The sequence below is a fragment of the Erithacus rubecula genome (genome assembly GCF_903797595.1).
Source record: "Erithacus rubecula genome assembly, chromosome: 1".
Classification (NCBI taxonomy): Eukaryota; Metazoa; Chordata; class Aves; order Passeriformes; family Muscicapidae; genus Erithacus; species Erithacus rubecula.
This window is the reverse complement of record NC_136658.1, coordinates 14,791,182-14,806,745: the sequence shown is the minus strand read 5'-3', so window position 1 is coordinate 14,806,745 and position 15,564 is coordinate 14,791,182. Positions and strand designations below refer to the sequence as shown.

General features: G+C 56.4%; 2 protein-coding genes across 2 annotated transcripts in view; both read right to left on the bottom strand.

The window, feature by feature from the left end:
* Window positions 1-146: 146 nt before the first annotated feature.
* Window positions 147-4,018, bottom strand: PHOX2A (paired like homeobox 2A). The gene is made up of 3 exons (XM_079317712.1): window positions 3,705-4,018; window positions 1,937-2,124; window positions 147-1,111 (listed from the first exon to the last, which is right to left on the bottom strand). The coding sequence occupies exons 1-3, from the start codon at window positions 3,910-3,912 to the stop codon at window positions 683-685; spliced, it is 825 nt and encodes a 274-aa protein (XP_079173838.1). The 5' UTR covers window positions 3,913-4,018; the 3' UTR covers window positions 147-682.
* Window positions 4,019-6,754: 2,736 nt separating this feature from the next.
* CLPB (ClpB family mitochondrial disaggregase) overlaps window positions 6,755-15,564 on the bottom strand; it is a 69,691-nt gene continuing 60,881 nt past the window's right edge. Inside the window, exons 10-16 of the mRNA XM_079299207.1 lie at window positions 14,308-14,352; window positions 13,282-13,443; window positions 11,998-12,154; window positions 9,079-9,152; window positions 8,488-8,607; window positions 8,185-8,289; window positions 6,755-7,433 (exon numbers count right to left, since the gene is read on the bottom strand). Coding sequence (XP_079155333.1) covers window positions 7,194-7,433; window positions 8,185-8,289; window positions 8,488-8,607; window positions 9,079-9,152; window positions 11,998-12,154; window positions 13,282-13,443; window positions 14,308-14,352 — 903 coding nt within the window. The 3' untranslated portion in view covers window positions 6,755-7,193. The remainder of the gene's footprint in view (window positions 7,434-8,184; window positions 8,290-8,487; window positions 8,608-9,078; window positions 9,153-11,997; window positions 12,155-13,281; window positions 13,444-14,307; window positions 14,353-15,564) is intronic.

The following is a 15,564-nucleotide window of genomic DNA, read 5'->3' as shown; positions in this document are numbered from 1 at the left end:
TAGGAACCCTTTGGAGGTCACGGGGGGGGCCCAGCAGCACCCGTGGTTGCTCCCAGGCATCCCCCGGCTGCTCCAGGGGCTCCATCCCACAACAGCCCCCTCGGGGGCCACCTCACCCCCAGCAGTTCTGCTGCCCCGTCCCCATTGGCGACGCCTGCAGCAATGCGGGTGAGCGCTGAGCCCCCCAGCCCGGCATTTCCTCGGGTGTGTGTCTTCCTCCTGCCAGGGTGCTGCTGGGGGGAATCCATGTCAGCAGGCAGGATCTGGGGAAATCAGCCCCTCCCCACACCGAGGGGCGTCTCCGTACCGCTGTCCCGGCAGTGCCCACCCCGTGGGGCCCAGAACCCTCCCCCATAAAGTGCTTGCTCGCCCCCAGCCCAGCGGCACAGACCAGTGAGGGGGGCGTCTCCTGGGAGCCCCACATCAGCCCCAGAGCCCCCGGAGCAGGGGGGTGGTGTCCCCCGCCTGGCACCCCCACGGTCCCACAGCACCCAGGGGTGTCGGGGGAGCTGCCCCGCTCCGGGTCCGTCCCACCCGCGCAGGGTGCGGAGGTGGCGGGGGGCGCTCCCCGCTCCTCTCCCCGCCCGCTGGGAGCATCGCGGTGGGGGCGGTGGGCGCAGGGTGCAGGGTTTGGGGGGCCGAGGGGGGTTTTGGGGGGCAGCCGGGTCCGCTGGCTCGGCGATCAGAAGAGGTTTGTCTTGATGCCGTTGGGTTTCCGATGGAAGGAGGAGAGGACGCCGGAGAAGGGTCCCGGCACAGCCTCGGTGGGCTGCCAGGCTTTGAGCAGCTCGGCCGTGTTGGGGGCACCGCTGGCGCCCCCCACCCCTGCCCAGAGGGGCGCCTTGAGGGGCTGGGGGGCATGGCCGGGTCCCAGGGGTGCCCCCGCGCCGGGGCTGGGGCTCAGGCTGCCGCCGGGGCTGCCGATGGCGGCGGCGGGCAGGGACGCCGTGCTGTCCGGGGTCGGGCTGCAGTTGGATTCCTTGGACTCGTCGTCTTCCGAGGAGGAGCGCGGCTCCGACTTCTTCCCGGCGCTGCCGGTGCCGCTGGCACCCTTGGCATTGGCCGCACGCTCCTGCTTGCGGAATTTGGCTCGGCGGTTCTGGAACCACACCTGGAGGGGATGGAGGGCACGGGAGCACCCCTTGCCGCGGTGCCCGGGGGTTCGGCAGCCCTGCCCGGCTCCGGGGTGCGCCTCACAACCCTCCATTCCCTCAGGAGAAATGTCTTCCGCAACATCTGAGGGATCCATGAATCCACAATAATATGGATTTGTGAGGTGACGCTGGGGCGTGTGCGGGAGGGAAATGGGGAGGGGACATTGTCACACTGCACCCACAGCCTGCACCCCCCAGGTCCCCAACAGCAGGGTCACTTCACTCACCATCCCCCGGGAAGGACAGGGCCAGGACCCCCACTGCTGTGGGTCCTTACATTCCTATGGGGACTGATGTTCTGACAAAGGGGTGTCTGCACTCACCGAGGCGGGGCTGAAGCCACAAAGGGGGGACCCCACACAGAAAGATCCCACAAAGAGGGTTCTGCATTGACACAGGGTGTCCGCACTCACAAAGGAGGAGCAGTACCCACCCGGGAGAAATCTGCACTGGCACAGGGGCTATCTGCACCCACAAAGCGCCACTCTCTGTCCTTCTTGGACTCCCACACACCTCAAGGTGTTTGGGACTGGACTAAACCATTGATGACAGTGCCGGTGCTGTGGCATGAACCAGTGCCAGGCTGTCCCCCCGAGCTCCCGGCAGAGCAAGGCTGTGACAACAGCGTGTCACCGACTGCGGCAGTGCCAAGGCCAAGTGCCTTCCTGCCGCCCCTCCCAACGCAGGCAGCAGAGCAGCAGCGTCCCACGCTCAGGGTCCCTGCTCCGGTGGGATTAGAGCCTTCCACCACATCCCCAGCCCCTCCTCCCTATGGAGCTGACCTGCACCCGGGCCTCGGTGAGGTCGATCTTGAGGGCCAACTCCTCGCGGGTGTAGATGTCGGGGTAGTGGGTCTCGGCAAAGACCCTCTCCAGCTCCTTCAGCTGCGAGCTGGTGAATGTCGTCCGGATCCGCCGCTGCTTCCGCTTCTCGTTGATCCCCGACGGGTCCGAGAAGAATTTGTAGGGAACTGGGAGGGAAACGGGGAGTCAGCAGGGCTGGTGCAGCAGGAAGAACACTAGGGGACACCTAGGCAGGGGGCATCAGGCAGGGATGGAGAAGAAGAAATGGACCGAGAAGAAACGCACCAGGCATGAGACACCGGGCAGGGATGGACTGGGCAGGGATAAATGAACCGGGAAGGATGAACTGGGTAAGGGTGAACCGGGAAGGATTGGGCAAGGATCACGTAGGAAGAAAGAGACGGAGAATACATAAACGGGCAGGGGATGCACTGGGCAGAGGAACCGGCAAAGGATAGATGAACCAGGAAGGACGAACGGGGCTGGGGTGAACCGGGCACGATGAATCAGTGGATGGACCGGGCAGGATGAACCGGACAGGGCTGGATCGCTGTGCCCGCCGCACCCTGGCCCCGTTCGCTCGTTCGTTCGTTCGTTCGGGGTCTCGGGGCAGGAGCAGGGCTGGGGGCACAATGCGGTGCCGGTGCCGATGGGGCGGCCGGTACCGAGCGACAGCTCCTTCGTTCTCGGCGAAACACAGGCAGTGCCTCCGCGGTGGCAACGAATGCGGAGCGGGGAACGGGGTTCCGGTGGCGAGGACCTTCCCCAGCCCAGTTCTGGGGCCGCCACAGCTCCAGGGATCCCCGGGGATCCGCGGCCGGGCTTGGGAGGGTTCGTCCCCGCCAGCGGCGGCGAGCGGGGAGAGACGGGACAGGGGGTGCTAGGGACCGAGCCGGGCAGGGCCAGCCTGGGCTTTGGGCACCGGCAGCACCGGGAACCGGCGGGACCTCGCACCGACAGTGCTCGGAATAGGCAGCACCGGGAATCGATTTCATGGGGAACTGCCGGCACCGAGGAGCGACAGCGGCCGTTACCGACGACATCGAGCCTGATAATGCCGAGCACCGGCGGCAAGGGGAACGGGCAGCACCGGGCACTAGCGGCAGCGTGCACTGACGGTACTGAGAACCGACAGTACCGCGAATTTGCAGGAACAGGCACTGACGGCACCGGGAACAGACGGTTCCCGGAACCGGCGGCATCGAGCGCTAACGGTATTGGGCACTGGGGTCACCGGGAACCGATGATTCCGGTCACCAGCAGTACCTGGAACCGATGGTTACTAATCCTGACAGTGCCGGGCACCCGCGGCACTAGGAACAGGCAGTGACGGGCAGTGTCGGCACCAGGAACCGGGCGCCGACAGCACCGAGCACTGCCTGTACTGGACAACAACGGTTCCGGGAATTGCTGGGATCGGGCACCGGCGCTACCGGGACCTGGCAGTCACGGGCACCGGCGGCATCGAATCCTGACAGGACAGGGCAGCGGCGGCTCCGGGAACCGACAGTATCGGGCACCGACGGCATCGAGCACAGACGGTACAGGACACCGACGGCTCCGGCAACCGATGGCACCGAGTCCTGACATCACCGGCAGCCGCCGCTCCCGAGCCCCGGCGGCCCCGGTCCCTCTCCAGCTCCGATCCCTGCCAGCCCCGACAGCGCGGCCGCTTCCTCCCGCCCGTCCAGGGGCTGCTGGGGGGGTCCCTGGCCGCTCCCGGCGGGTCGGAGTCTCTCTCCCTTACCTGCCGAGTAGGGCGAGGGCTGGTGATCGCGGAGGGCACCCAGGGCGCAGCTGGCGGAGGCGAGGGGGGCGCAGGCGGGCGCGGGCCCGAAGCCCCCCCGCATGGGGCTGTACTGGAAGGAGCCCGCCTGGCTGCAGGGGCTGAACTCGTAGCTCGCCTCCATGGCGGCCACGCAGGACTCGTAGGAGTTGAGGTAGGAGTAGTCCATGGTGAGCCCGGTGCGGCCCCGGCTGCCGCCCGCCCGTCCCCGCCGCCTTCTGCCCGCCGGGCCCCCGCCCGCCCCCGCCGCCGCCGCCGCCGCCGCCCCGGCCCGTTAATATACCGGCGGGGGGAGCGCGGACAAAGGCTGCGCTCGCCGGGGGCTTTTGCATGACAATATCTCCCGGGGACGGCGGGAGCGGGCGGAGCCGACACCCCCCTCCCCTCAGCCCCCCGCCCCCCTTAACCCTTCGTGGGCGCACGCACCCCCACCTCGGGCCGACTCCGGCAGCCGCTGCTTCGGGGCGGGGGGAGAGCGGGGGCACCCCGGAGCAGCGCTCGGACCTTCCCCTCGTGTCCCCATCCTCCTATACCACACCTGTCCCCATCGCCATCCCATCCCGGCCCTGTCCCTGTCTCTGTGCCTGTCCCCATCCCATCGCGGTCCTCGGTCCTGTCCCTGTCCCCATCCTCTCCCATTCCATCCCATGTGCGTGTCCATCCTGATCCCCATCTCCCTCCCTGTCGCCGTGCCGTGCCGTGCCTCTGGTGCTGAGCATCCCAGGGGCAGGAGGCCAGCAAAGCCACCGCAGCCCATCCCTAGGTGTCCCGGGTACGGGGGCGAAGCGGGCTTTGGAGGGGTGCTCAGTCCCACCCCTCTCTCCTCGGGGGGCTCTGGCCTTTGCAACCCCCCTCCCCAGTTTTCAGCCCGGATGAATTTCAAAGCACCCCATCCCCCCAGTCCCCTGCGGGGACCAAGGCAAAGGCTTTCGCCCTTTTCAGCGGAACCAGAGGGGGATTTGGGGAGGGGGATGCGAGAGGATTTGGGGAGGATTTGGCGGGATTTGGGACATTTTCAAGACAAACACTTTCACTAAAGGGGATTTAAAAGTCTAATTGTGCCCAATGAAGGGCTTTGGGTCTCCCAGGGGACTGGGGGCGGGGAAGAACGGACTCTGGCTGGGTCCTGTGAGATCGGTTCGAACCTGTCCTGCCCCATGTCCTTCCCTGTATTCAGCCCCTCATCCTGTCCCACTTTCTCCCCGATACTCTTGTCCCATCTCCTATCATAACCTGTGTCCTTCCCCATTTCCTGACGTGCATCCTGCCCTGTGTCCTGCCCCACGTTATGGCCTGTCTCTCGGCCTGTGCCCCTGCCCCATGCCCATCCTGCATTCCGCCTCACGTTTCAGGCCACAAAGGGTCCTGCTCTCTCCTGGACTCCGTTTCCTGGGAGCGGCCTCCCCCCGGCCCCGGCTGGTCACCTCTGTCCCCGCTCCCCCGCCCGAGCCCCCGGCCCCCGGTGGGTGCTGGCGGTGCCCCCCCTGCCCACCCCAGCTGCGCGGCCGAAGCGGGCAGGTTGCTAAACAAGTTAATTCGATCAGGGCGTGGGGCTGGCGCGGAGCGAGGCCCCACTGTCGGGCTGCTGGAGCTGTGAAAAGTTAATTCAATTAAGTTTTCCCTCTAAACTAATTAGGCAGCAATCTGCCACGCAAGGAGCTGCTGGTGCTACCCAGAGCCGGGGAGAGCCGGGAGGGCGAGGAGGAGGAGGGAGATGCAGGGGGAGAGCGGAGGGAGGGGAACACGGAGGGGAGTGGGATAGGGTGCGGGGGGGGTAGAGGCAGGGAGCTGTCCTGCGTCCCCGCGGCTCCCGTGGGATGTGGGTGATCCCTGCGGGCTGTGATCGATGAAGAGAGATGCGAATGGGGCGGAGGGGGGGGGGTGACGCCCCCTGCCCCCAAAGAGGGTAGCATTGGCAGCAAGGAGGGCTGGGCCCAGTGGGGGATTCCCCATCACTCCATCCCATTGTGTGCTGGGAGCTGCCTGTAGGCTTGGAGCTGTATCCATGTGCCTGGGTGGATTGGGGTCCCTCCAGGGCTGGGGAGGGGGGGGGCTGATGTGATTCTCTCCAATGGGACCCCTTATGATAGAATGTCTCCAAAGGGACTGTTCTGATGGGACACCTGGCTGATGGGTCCCCAGCCCCACAGCTGCTCCCAATGGTGCTGGCGGCCTGTCCACTGCCACATTGTTCCTGAGGACAAAGCTGGGGTGCTCCAGGGTGTCCTGAGCCCCCAAGCTAGAAGCACCCTCTGCCCTGACTGGATCAGGTGCCAGCATGGGGTTCTGATGCTGGGAACTGAATGTGTCTGGCACAGCCAAAGAGGATTCTTCCTCCAGATTCGAGGCTCCCAGGCTCTATTCCTGGCAGTAGGAGCCCATTTACCTATGTTGGCACCAAGAAATTCACCTCCAGGGATGGGATCCTGTTCCAGCCCTGGCATTAAGCTAGGAAAAAGCTACTGAGATAGGAAGGGTGTTCAAGGAATCACCCACCAAACCTCCTTGTATCCTTGGAGGACAAGAACCAGCACCTGAATCCAACCCTCCTGGGAACATCAGGGTAGGGGGTAACAGTGGGATGGGAATCCTGTCTGCATCCCAAGAGACAGTAACTTGGGGCTCATTAATCCTGGGAGAGTTCAATTTCCATATGTATTTCATCAAAACCCATGGCCCCAGTAGTGACCACATCACCTATGAGCAGCTCCCTGAAGGAGCCCCCATGGGGGGCTACAGCCTCTTTGTTCCCATGGGGACAACTTGGACAGCTCAGTTCCACCTGAGATACTAAATATTTCCTGGAAGATGGTAATGAGAAAGATTCAGCAAGGCATTTGCACTAAGCTGTGTGGTTGGGCTGGGGAGATATGACAGTGGGTCCCAGCTCCCAGTGGTTTTCCCACTCTTGGTGACATTCCTGGCTCCAGGTGATGAGCAGGAGACCCAGGAGTTCCCTGGGATGAGGATGGTGGTCTCAACAGTTGCTCCTTCTGGGGGATACAAAGGGCTGGATGCACATAGCATGTTTATTGCCATAAAGAAACAGGGACAATACAGAACAAGTGCTTGGTGCCTTTTATACTCACTCAGTTCCCAGTTCCCACCTTGCCAGTCCAGCTAACCCAGCAAGCCCCCTCCCATGGGAATGACAAATCCATCCCAGCTCCTGCATGGTCCACAATTTGCTTCTCCCTTCCTTAAAAATTCCAGCACCCTGTGAAACCCCAGGACCATCCACTGCCCCATCCCTGAATGGCACTAGGGCACCTTGTCACCCACAGCTGCACCCCTAGAGCCCGTCACGCCCGTCCCGGGGCAGCTCCTGCCCGTATCTGTGTCCGTGTCTCTGGCCATCCCCAGCAGTGGCAGGACTGTGGCTCTGCCCTCTCTGACAGCTCACTCCAACTCCTGGGGTATTTTATGGTCACTGGGAGTGCCCAGTGCTGCCTACAAGAAGTAAGTGATGTTTTCGGGGTTCAGCGGTGCCTGGATCTCCAGTTTTCGGGCCTTGCTGTCCTTCTCTACAATCTCCAGCCGCAGGGTTGGAGCCTTGGATTTTTCTGTGCCCTCTGTTGTTTTCAGCAGCTGCTTGTCTGAGTCCTCCACGGTGATTCTGAGGGTGCAGCCCCGTGGCAGCAGGTCCTGCTCGTAGGCAGCTGCCAGCTGGTTCACCACGCGCCGCTCCACCTGAGGAACAGAGCAGATCCTGACAGGAAAACCCTGTGCAAAGCCTCCCGTGGAGATGGCCAGCTCCTCCCCACCCCCAGGTAGTGAAAAATCATGCAACCTTTTCTTCATCCCACTTATTCCCTGTCTGTAGTGTGGGTGTGCCACTTCCTTCCCCAGGCCATGGACATCTCCCCAGGGATGAGGACAGTCAGCCCACACAGGCATAAAATCATGGAAGGGTTTGGGTTGAAAAGGCCTTTTTAAAGTTTGTTAACATTTCATACCCCCCTGCCATAGGCACTTCCACTAGACCAGGTTGCTCCAAGCCACATCCAGCCTGGCATTGAACACTTCAGGGATGGGTCTGCCACAGCTTCTCTAGACAATCTGTGCCAGGGCCAGACCACCCTCACAGGGAAGAATCTCTTTCCAGTATCCCATCTAACCCTGCCCTCTTGCAGGTTGAAGCCATTCCCCCTTCATCTGTTACTCCAGGCCCTTGTCTGAAGTGCCTCTCCAGCTGTCTTGGAGCCCTTTCAGGCACTGGAAGGGGCTCTAAAGTCTCCATGGAGCTTCTTTTGTTCAGTTTGAACACCCCCAGCTCTCTCAGCCTGTCTCCAGAGCAGAGGGGCTGCAGCCCTCAGAGCATGTCCATGACATCCTCTGGATTGGCTGCAGTGACTCTCTCTCTCTTTGATGCCTTTCCAACTGTGGCTCTCCCATTGGAGGTGACAACACGAACTTTTCCCCAATTCCCTCTTGCCTTCACCTCGTGTTTGATGGAGCGGGCTCCATAGTGAAGGTTGTAGCCATCAGCCAGCACGTCCATGACCTCCCTGTCCCACAGCAGTGTGATGTTGTGCCTTGCCTTGGCCTGCCAGGGTGAGGGGAGGAGAAGGAAGAAGAATTATGGATGTCCCCCAGCAAGCCTGGCATCCTTCTCCTTGAGCAGCAAGGATGCTGCACTGCAGTGCTGAGAAGGGCTGAGCTCCATCAGGCCAGATGCTCTGGCAGGGATTTCTTCCAGAGTTATTCTGAGAAGTCCCCTCTAAAGCCACTGATGGTTTTTTACCTTTTTGGCCCAAAAGCTGAGCTCCTTGTTGACCAGCTGGATGAGCTCCGAGTGGCAAAAAGGGAGAAAATAGACAATTTCATTGATCCTCCCCAAGAACTCGTCCCGTCTGAAGTGAGCCTGCAGGGACAAGGGAGGAGGTCAGCAGGGAGAGGGATGGTGACTCTGATGGGAACAGCAGTGAGAGTGGCATTGCAGAAAGACTCCCCAGGGATCACCCCACCTTCCACAGCTCCCAGCAGCCATCAACCCCCACGCCATGGAGCTGAACAGCATCCTGAGGTGCTTCAGAAACATCTTAAAGAAGCTAAAGGTCATGGGGATGTCACTGCAGTCAGGTATTCCTGACCTTAGGAGAGCAGAAAACCCCCAAATCACACTGCAGCACTTCCTGTCCTGTGTCCCCTTCCCACCACACATCGTGGCTCCACTCTAAGAGTAAAGAAGCTGTGATTTATTTCTGCTGGGCTCTGACATCTCCAGCATTTTTAGTAGGGTTACATCCCTTCTCTCATAGGTGGGAGAGAAACACAGGGAAGGAGTCTGGAACCAAAGCTCAGGACACATGAGCCATGAAAACAATATCCATACCTTCAATATGGGGCGAATAACCTTCTCCTTGAACTTCTTGGAAATGGTGATCTTGTCAGTCATCTGGACATCGTCTGGAAGAGAGGTGGATGGAGGGTGTCAGGAGGGACAGTGGGACAGTGGCATCCTCTGTCTGGATGAGCTGGAGCTGAGGGCAAGGAAGGGTCTGGGGGGTACTGCTTGACAGACCTGGGACCTCCACATGTGCCAGCAGTTTGCTTTGGCAGTGTGGTGTCCCTGCACTTGGCACTATGGAAAGCAGTTCTGGGTCCTGTGGTGCTCCAGGGGAACATCCTGTGCTTCCTTGAATGGCCAAAGTGCCCTGGCTCTGCCTCTGCTCCCTGCTCTGTGCCCACAGGAGCTGCTCCCAGAGGTTCTGGGAAGCTGAAGTGCCCAGCTGTGCCCCTGACACACAGAGCACACTGGCCCTCTGGGGTGTGAGCACTGCAAGAGCCTGTGGCCTCTCCAGCAAACACCATGTTCATGCTCAGGGTGGCTGCAGCACTGCTCAGGCTGCAGTCTACTTCCCTCTGCTGACTGCAGATGGAGCCAGGGTCTGGCTGCTATCGAATCCTGGCTCCCAGCCACTCTGGATGCTTGGCTGCAGCATCACCCTTCTTCCTCTCAGTGCCTGTCTGACTCTTTGTCTTCATCATCCCAGTTCTTCCCACAGCTTTACCCATTCCACACTCATTCACCCCCATGTGCTGTTTGACACCAGGTGCTCACAGTGAGACAGATTCCTGTCGGGAATTGGATCCTGGCACACAGGGGAGAGCAGGGGACACAGACCCGTGCTGGGTGCTGGGACCCTGTCCTAGCTTTGCAGCCTTGATGAAGGTTGCTGCTCCTCACCAGCAGTGGCAGAAGGGGTTCTCAGGCCCCACTGGGTAGATAGTTTAGTTTGGAAAAACCCTCTGAGACCATTAAATTCAAGCATTCCCCCAGCACTGTCAAGCCCACCTCTAAACTGTGTCCCCAAGTTCCCCATCCACATATCTTTAAAATCCCTTTAGGAATGGGAACACCAACAATGCCCAGGGCAACTTGTGCCAGGGCTGGACAACACTTTTGGGGAATGAATTTTCCCAATATCCAACCTAAACCTCTCCTGGCATAAATTGAGACTGATTCCTCTTGTCCTGTCACTTGTTACCTAGAAGAAGAGACTGATTCCCACTTGGCTACATCCTCTGTTCAGGCAGGTCATAGGAGGTTCCCCCTAATCCCCAAAGTGGTGCTGGGTGCTCTGGAATCCCCAGATCCAGTTCCAACCCCTTTCTCTCAGGCAGGGATGCCAGTAAGTCCCAGTATTTTAGCAGAGGAAAGCTGGAAAGCAAAGGAGTCAGCACTGCTACCAGCATTCCCACTTCCCACATGTAGTATCTGCTGCTGCCACCAGCAGATGCAGAGCCCATTGGGGAAGCTGCTTCTTCCCTTTATCTTCCCATTTATCTGCCTGCCAGGCACTTTAGTGACCTCCTGCCACTGCATCTCCACACTGAGAGCTCAGGAAATGGGCAGGAGCTCCTTGAAACCCAATTGAGGGCAGCTGCTGTGCCTAAATGCCCTCCCCAGCTCCTCTCCTGCTGCAGCTCTGCTGTCCCAGAAATTAAAATTCAATGCTCTCCTCATTGAGCAGGGAAACGTTTGGCATTTTCAAATGTTATTCTGGAAAGTTCAGTTGACAGTGTGTTTTGTCCTTTACTCAGCTTGATTGAAGTTTAAAGATTCTGAATTAAGCCAGTGTCGACAGCCACTTCTCCAAAGTAAAAGGAAGAGAGTAAAAGGAAGAGAGTAAAAGAGACAAAGAAGATTTGATGCCAAAATCCAACATTTTTTCCACTCTTGTGGAGCTGATGTAGGAATATGGTGTATCTGAGATGGCACAGGCTGCTGGATACCTTGAGAAAAATATAGCATCTGACAATTAAGATCATAAAAGGATCTTAAAAACCCCAAAGTAAGTTTTTTAAGACTGATGAGAAAAGAAGGGATACAGTCACTGTCCATGGCTTCCTGGTTACCCACAGGCACAGCAGCATCTGATAGAAACAGGTTTTTCCTCTGCTCTGTGTGACACTGACTAAGAGGGACAGTCCCTAGTGCTAGGTTCACCATTCATCTGTATATCCTCAGAGTTACAAGCAAAGGCACTGGAGGTTGCACATCAAGTTGTTAATTTTCAATCTCAGAGACTGCCCTTGTTCTCCTCATTCTCATTTTAGCACCTAATTCACATTTTGGGAAGTTCTTCTCCAGGAATCTGATATGTGAGGCCAGGGCTCTCATTCCACAGGGAAGTAAAATTCACTAAGCTCAGTCCCTTTGGGAAGGACTGAGAGGAAACAAAACTTTTCCTCTTTCATAGGAGCACCTGAATCAGCCAGAGTTTTTTGCAGGAAGCATTTGGAAGGGTGACAAAAAAAAAGAGAAGGGTGAGTTGATGAAGAGAATCAGGGAATCACATAAGAGTTTGCATTGAGAGGTACCTTAAAGACCATCCTTAAAGTTTCAATCCACCTGCTCTGAAATCCTCATTATTTTACACTGCATCCTTCAGAGGAAGAGTGCATCTTTAAGGCTCTGTCCAACCTCTCAGCCTTTCTCACCCTATACTCACTTCCCTGTGTTTCAGGCCAGGTTGGATGGGGCTTGGAGCAACCCAATCTAGTGGAAGGCCCATGGAAGGGGTTTGGAATGGGACAGTCTGTGAAGTGTCTTCCAACCCAAACCCTTCTGGGATTTTGTAGCTTCCTGGCAGAGGAGCATTCCCAAGCCATGTGGGCCAGTTAGGACCAATGGAGAGGGGATTGATGGGTCTGGGTGTGTCCCCTGCTGAAGGATGGATGAGCTGGTGTCAAAGCTGTGTTAGGAAGGAGAGAGGTTTTAGGGATGTGAAGATTGAAACTGCAGTACCTAAGTTCTCTGCGATCCTTTTCTTGCTCATCTCCATGGCCTCTTGCCGGAGCTGCAGTGCATGCTCTGCAATCTCCTCACTGGCCACGTTGGAGGTCATGATGAAGATGGCATCCTTGCAGTCAATGGTCTTCCCCTTCCCATCTGTCAACCTGCCCTGCAACAACAGCAAGATGACACCAGCCATGTCAGCAGGTGCTGGAGGACATAGCCAAAACATCAGGAAAAACAACATGGAACATCCTATTTTTTCCCAGAATGGATTTAATTTTGAAGGGATACCCAAGGATTGAGGGAAAGGAAGCAAGGATGACGTTGGAGAAGTCCTGTCTCTCCCCAGGCTCAGGTCAGCACTAATGCTAACACTAATCCTAACCCTGCCTGTGGCTGTGATTTGGGCTGGGCAGAGCCCACAAATAAACATATTATGGCTGTAACAGAGTGACCTGAGTAGAAGAGCTCCTCATCCCTGTGGGATCAATCACCTGGAAAACCAGGGCTGCCCAGCACACAGCTGCAGTGGCATCAACCCTCAGCCCCCAAACCAATCCAGGAACCTTTCCAAAGCACCATTGCTCTTGATTAATAATATAAAAAAGAGAGGGAAATAAGGAAAAAAGCAGCATCTCCCCAGGCTGTTTCTTTCCTCAATCCATCTCCAACAGCAGAGATCCAGCACAATGACACAAATCCTTGTTGGGTGCTTGAGATTAACATTTGGGTTATTGCCCTGTCAAGTGCCTGGTACAGGAATTGATTTCACATTGAACTGCTACTGTGATGATCTATGCAAGAAAAATGGTGTTATTAATCCTTACAAGAAAAACAAAAAAACCTTTTAAAACCTTTTGGCATGTTGGCCTGGACTTTGGTGCTCCTGAGGACAGACTGGGACCTTCAAAATCAACCAGACAGCTGGAGAGTGACTTCAGACAAGGGCCTGGAGTGACAGGACAAGGGGGAATGGCTTCATACTGCAAGAGGGCAGGGTTAGATGGGATGCTGGGAAGAAATTCTTCCCTGTGAGGGTGGTGAGGCCCTGGCACAGGTTGTCTAAAGCAGCTGTGGCTGCCCTATCCCTAGAAGTGTTCAATGCCAGGCTGGATGTGGCTTAGAGCAACCTTGTCTAGTGGAAGGTGTCCCTGCTCATGGCAGGAGGAGTGGACTAGATGTGCTTTTAAGGCCCCTCCCAACCCAAACTCCTCCATCTCTCATCCCTCTTACCCCTCACTGTCACCTTCTGCATGTCCCTTGTGTCGACTCTAACCTAAAATGTGGATTTACCTCATCAAACAGCTGCAGCATGATGGTGAGCACATCAGGGTGGGCTTTGTCCACCTCATCAAAGAGAACCACAGCATTTGGACACTGCCTCAGCTTTTTGGTGAGCTGTCCACCCTCTTCATGGCCCACATAGCCGGGTGGTGAGCCTATGAATTTTGCAACCTGGAAGGAAGGAACAGGAAAGGTGAAGGCTAATCCATGGACAGTGGGAATGAAGCCCTTCTGGTAGCTTGTCAGGCCACCACTGCTCTTCGCTGCTGACAGAGCAAGATCTGTTCTTTGTGACATCTACCACACCCAAAATCAGATTAATAAGCAACAATTAAGCAAAATAAGGATTGAGCAATTTCCTGCCCAGAGCTCAAACCAGCAGAATCCAAGGAGCAGGCATGGGCAGCTGGGAAGGCACCAGCCATGCTTTGCTATGCAGAGTCTGAGTGACCTGCCCCAGATGTCCAAGACCCCACCAGAACTGGGAAGAAGTAATGATGGGAGGGGTGGACTTGGCACCACTGTCCTGGATTCTGCTGGATTCTGCCCCTTTTTTCCATAGAAGGTAGGCTGAGGCAATGGTCCCACACTGGACTTGGCAATGTTTTGGGGATAAGGCAGGGAATCACTCTCTCTCTTTTACATACTTTTGTTACTAATATTGTTGCTTGTTTGTTTTCTTACCTAATTTCTGTTTCTAGTAAATTGCTCTTATCTCAAACCATGGCCTTTACCTTATGAGCCTCCAGTTATCCTCTCCAGCCCACTGTTGTGGGGAGGAAAGGGGAGATGGGGAGTGAGTGAGTGAGTGAGTGGCTCCTGGTTTGGAGTGTCTCAGTGGGACCACTAAATTGGGGAGTACCATGCCTAAACCACAGCACTCAAATAAAGTTGCTTTCTGGCAATTTACTTGCAATTTAATGCACAACTTGGAGCAACTCCTGTTGCTCTGCTGTGCTTCCACCCTGACACACCAAAATGCCCATTTTTCTGGATTAAATTTGTAGCTGCTCCCTTCAGAGCCCATTTACTGACCTCATGCCTCTCCTGGAACTCCGACATGTCCAGTCTGATGAAACCCTGCAAGAGATTCAGGATGAGATTTGATCAATCTGCTCGCTGCCAGAGCTGGAGCAGTACTGACAGGTCTGAAATTTTATAAATAATGGCGGTTCAGCTTTTTAGAAATCAATCACAAGAAGAATGCAACACCCCTCTAACAAAAATCCAGCAAACATAATAAAGCTGAGGTGAACTGGGCTTGTGGATGATAACCTAAACAGAGAATAGTGTTAGAGAATTCATAGCTTCCACCCAAGTTTCCATTTTGCATATGAAAAGCTGATGATTCACTGCAGGTACTGAATATTGTGATCATGGAGATGTAATCCACATCCTAGATGGGAAAGGAAAAGAAGGGAAGGAGAGGGAAGGGGAATATTTCAGGTGGAAAGGACCTACAGTGATCCTCTCATACAGCTGACTAAGAAGTAGCCAAGCCTGAACTTCCCAGCATCATCCTGGCCATAGTCAACCAGATATAACCCCTGTCCATGAAGGAGAAATGTCTGGGATACATCTCATCTGGACATGTGTACATGGCATACACATGGACACCATCACGTGGGGATCCCAGAATTAGAGAACAGAATCACTGAACTGTTTGGGTTGGAAAAGCCCTCTGAGACAACAGAGCCAAGCTGTTCCCCCAGCACTGACAAGCCCACCACCAACCCATGTCCCCAAGTGCCACATCCATACATCTGCTACATCTCTTCAGGGATGGGGACTCCACCACTGGCCTGGGCAGCCTTTTCCAGAGCTGAACAGAAAAAAATTTCCCTAATACCCAACCTAAACCTCCCTTGTTGCAACTTGGGGCAGTTTCCTCTAGTCCTGTCATTTTTTACCTGGGAAAATAATGGAATCAGAGAATGGTTTGGGTTGGAAGGGACCTTTAGGACTATCCCATTCCAAACCCCTTGCCATGGGTAGGGACACCTTCCACTAGACCAAGTGGCTCCAAGCCTCATTCAACCTGGTTTTGAACACTTTCAGGGATGTGACAGCCACAGGTTCTCTGGGCAACATATTCCCATGCAATGATTTCCCTTAAAATTATTAAAATGTCTACAAGCTGCCCAGGGCAGAGCGAGATGTAAAAAATTGTCACCCACTTGCAGATGAAATTGGGATAGTTTCAGATTTTCCTTTCTTAATCCATCAGTTCTTGTGAATTGCTGCCCCTCATCAGAGCCTGTGGGGGGTATGACCCCCTCTCATCCCTCATTA

Bases quoted from the DNA above. Each gene is read 5' to 3' on its own strand.
- PHOX2A (XM_079317712.1), bottom strand. From the start codon at position 3,912: ATGGACTACTCCTACCTCAACTCCTACGAGTCCTGCGTGGCCGCCATG. The intron at 2,125-3,704 runs GTAAGGGAGAGA...TTTCCCTCCCAG, and splicing joins GCCCTCGCCCTACTCGGCAG to TTCCCTACAAATTCTTCTCG. The intron at 1,112-1,936 runs GTCAGCTCCATA...CATCCCCTCCAG, and splicing joins TCACCGAGGCCCGGGTGCAG to GTGTGGTTCCAGAACCGCCG.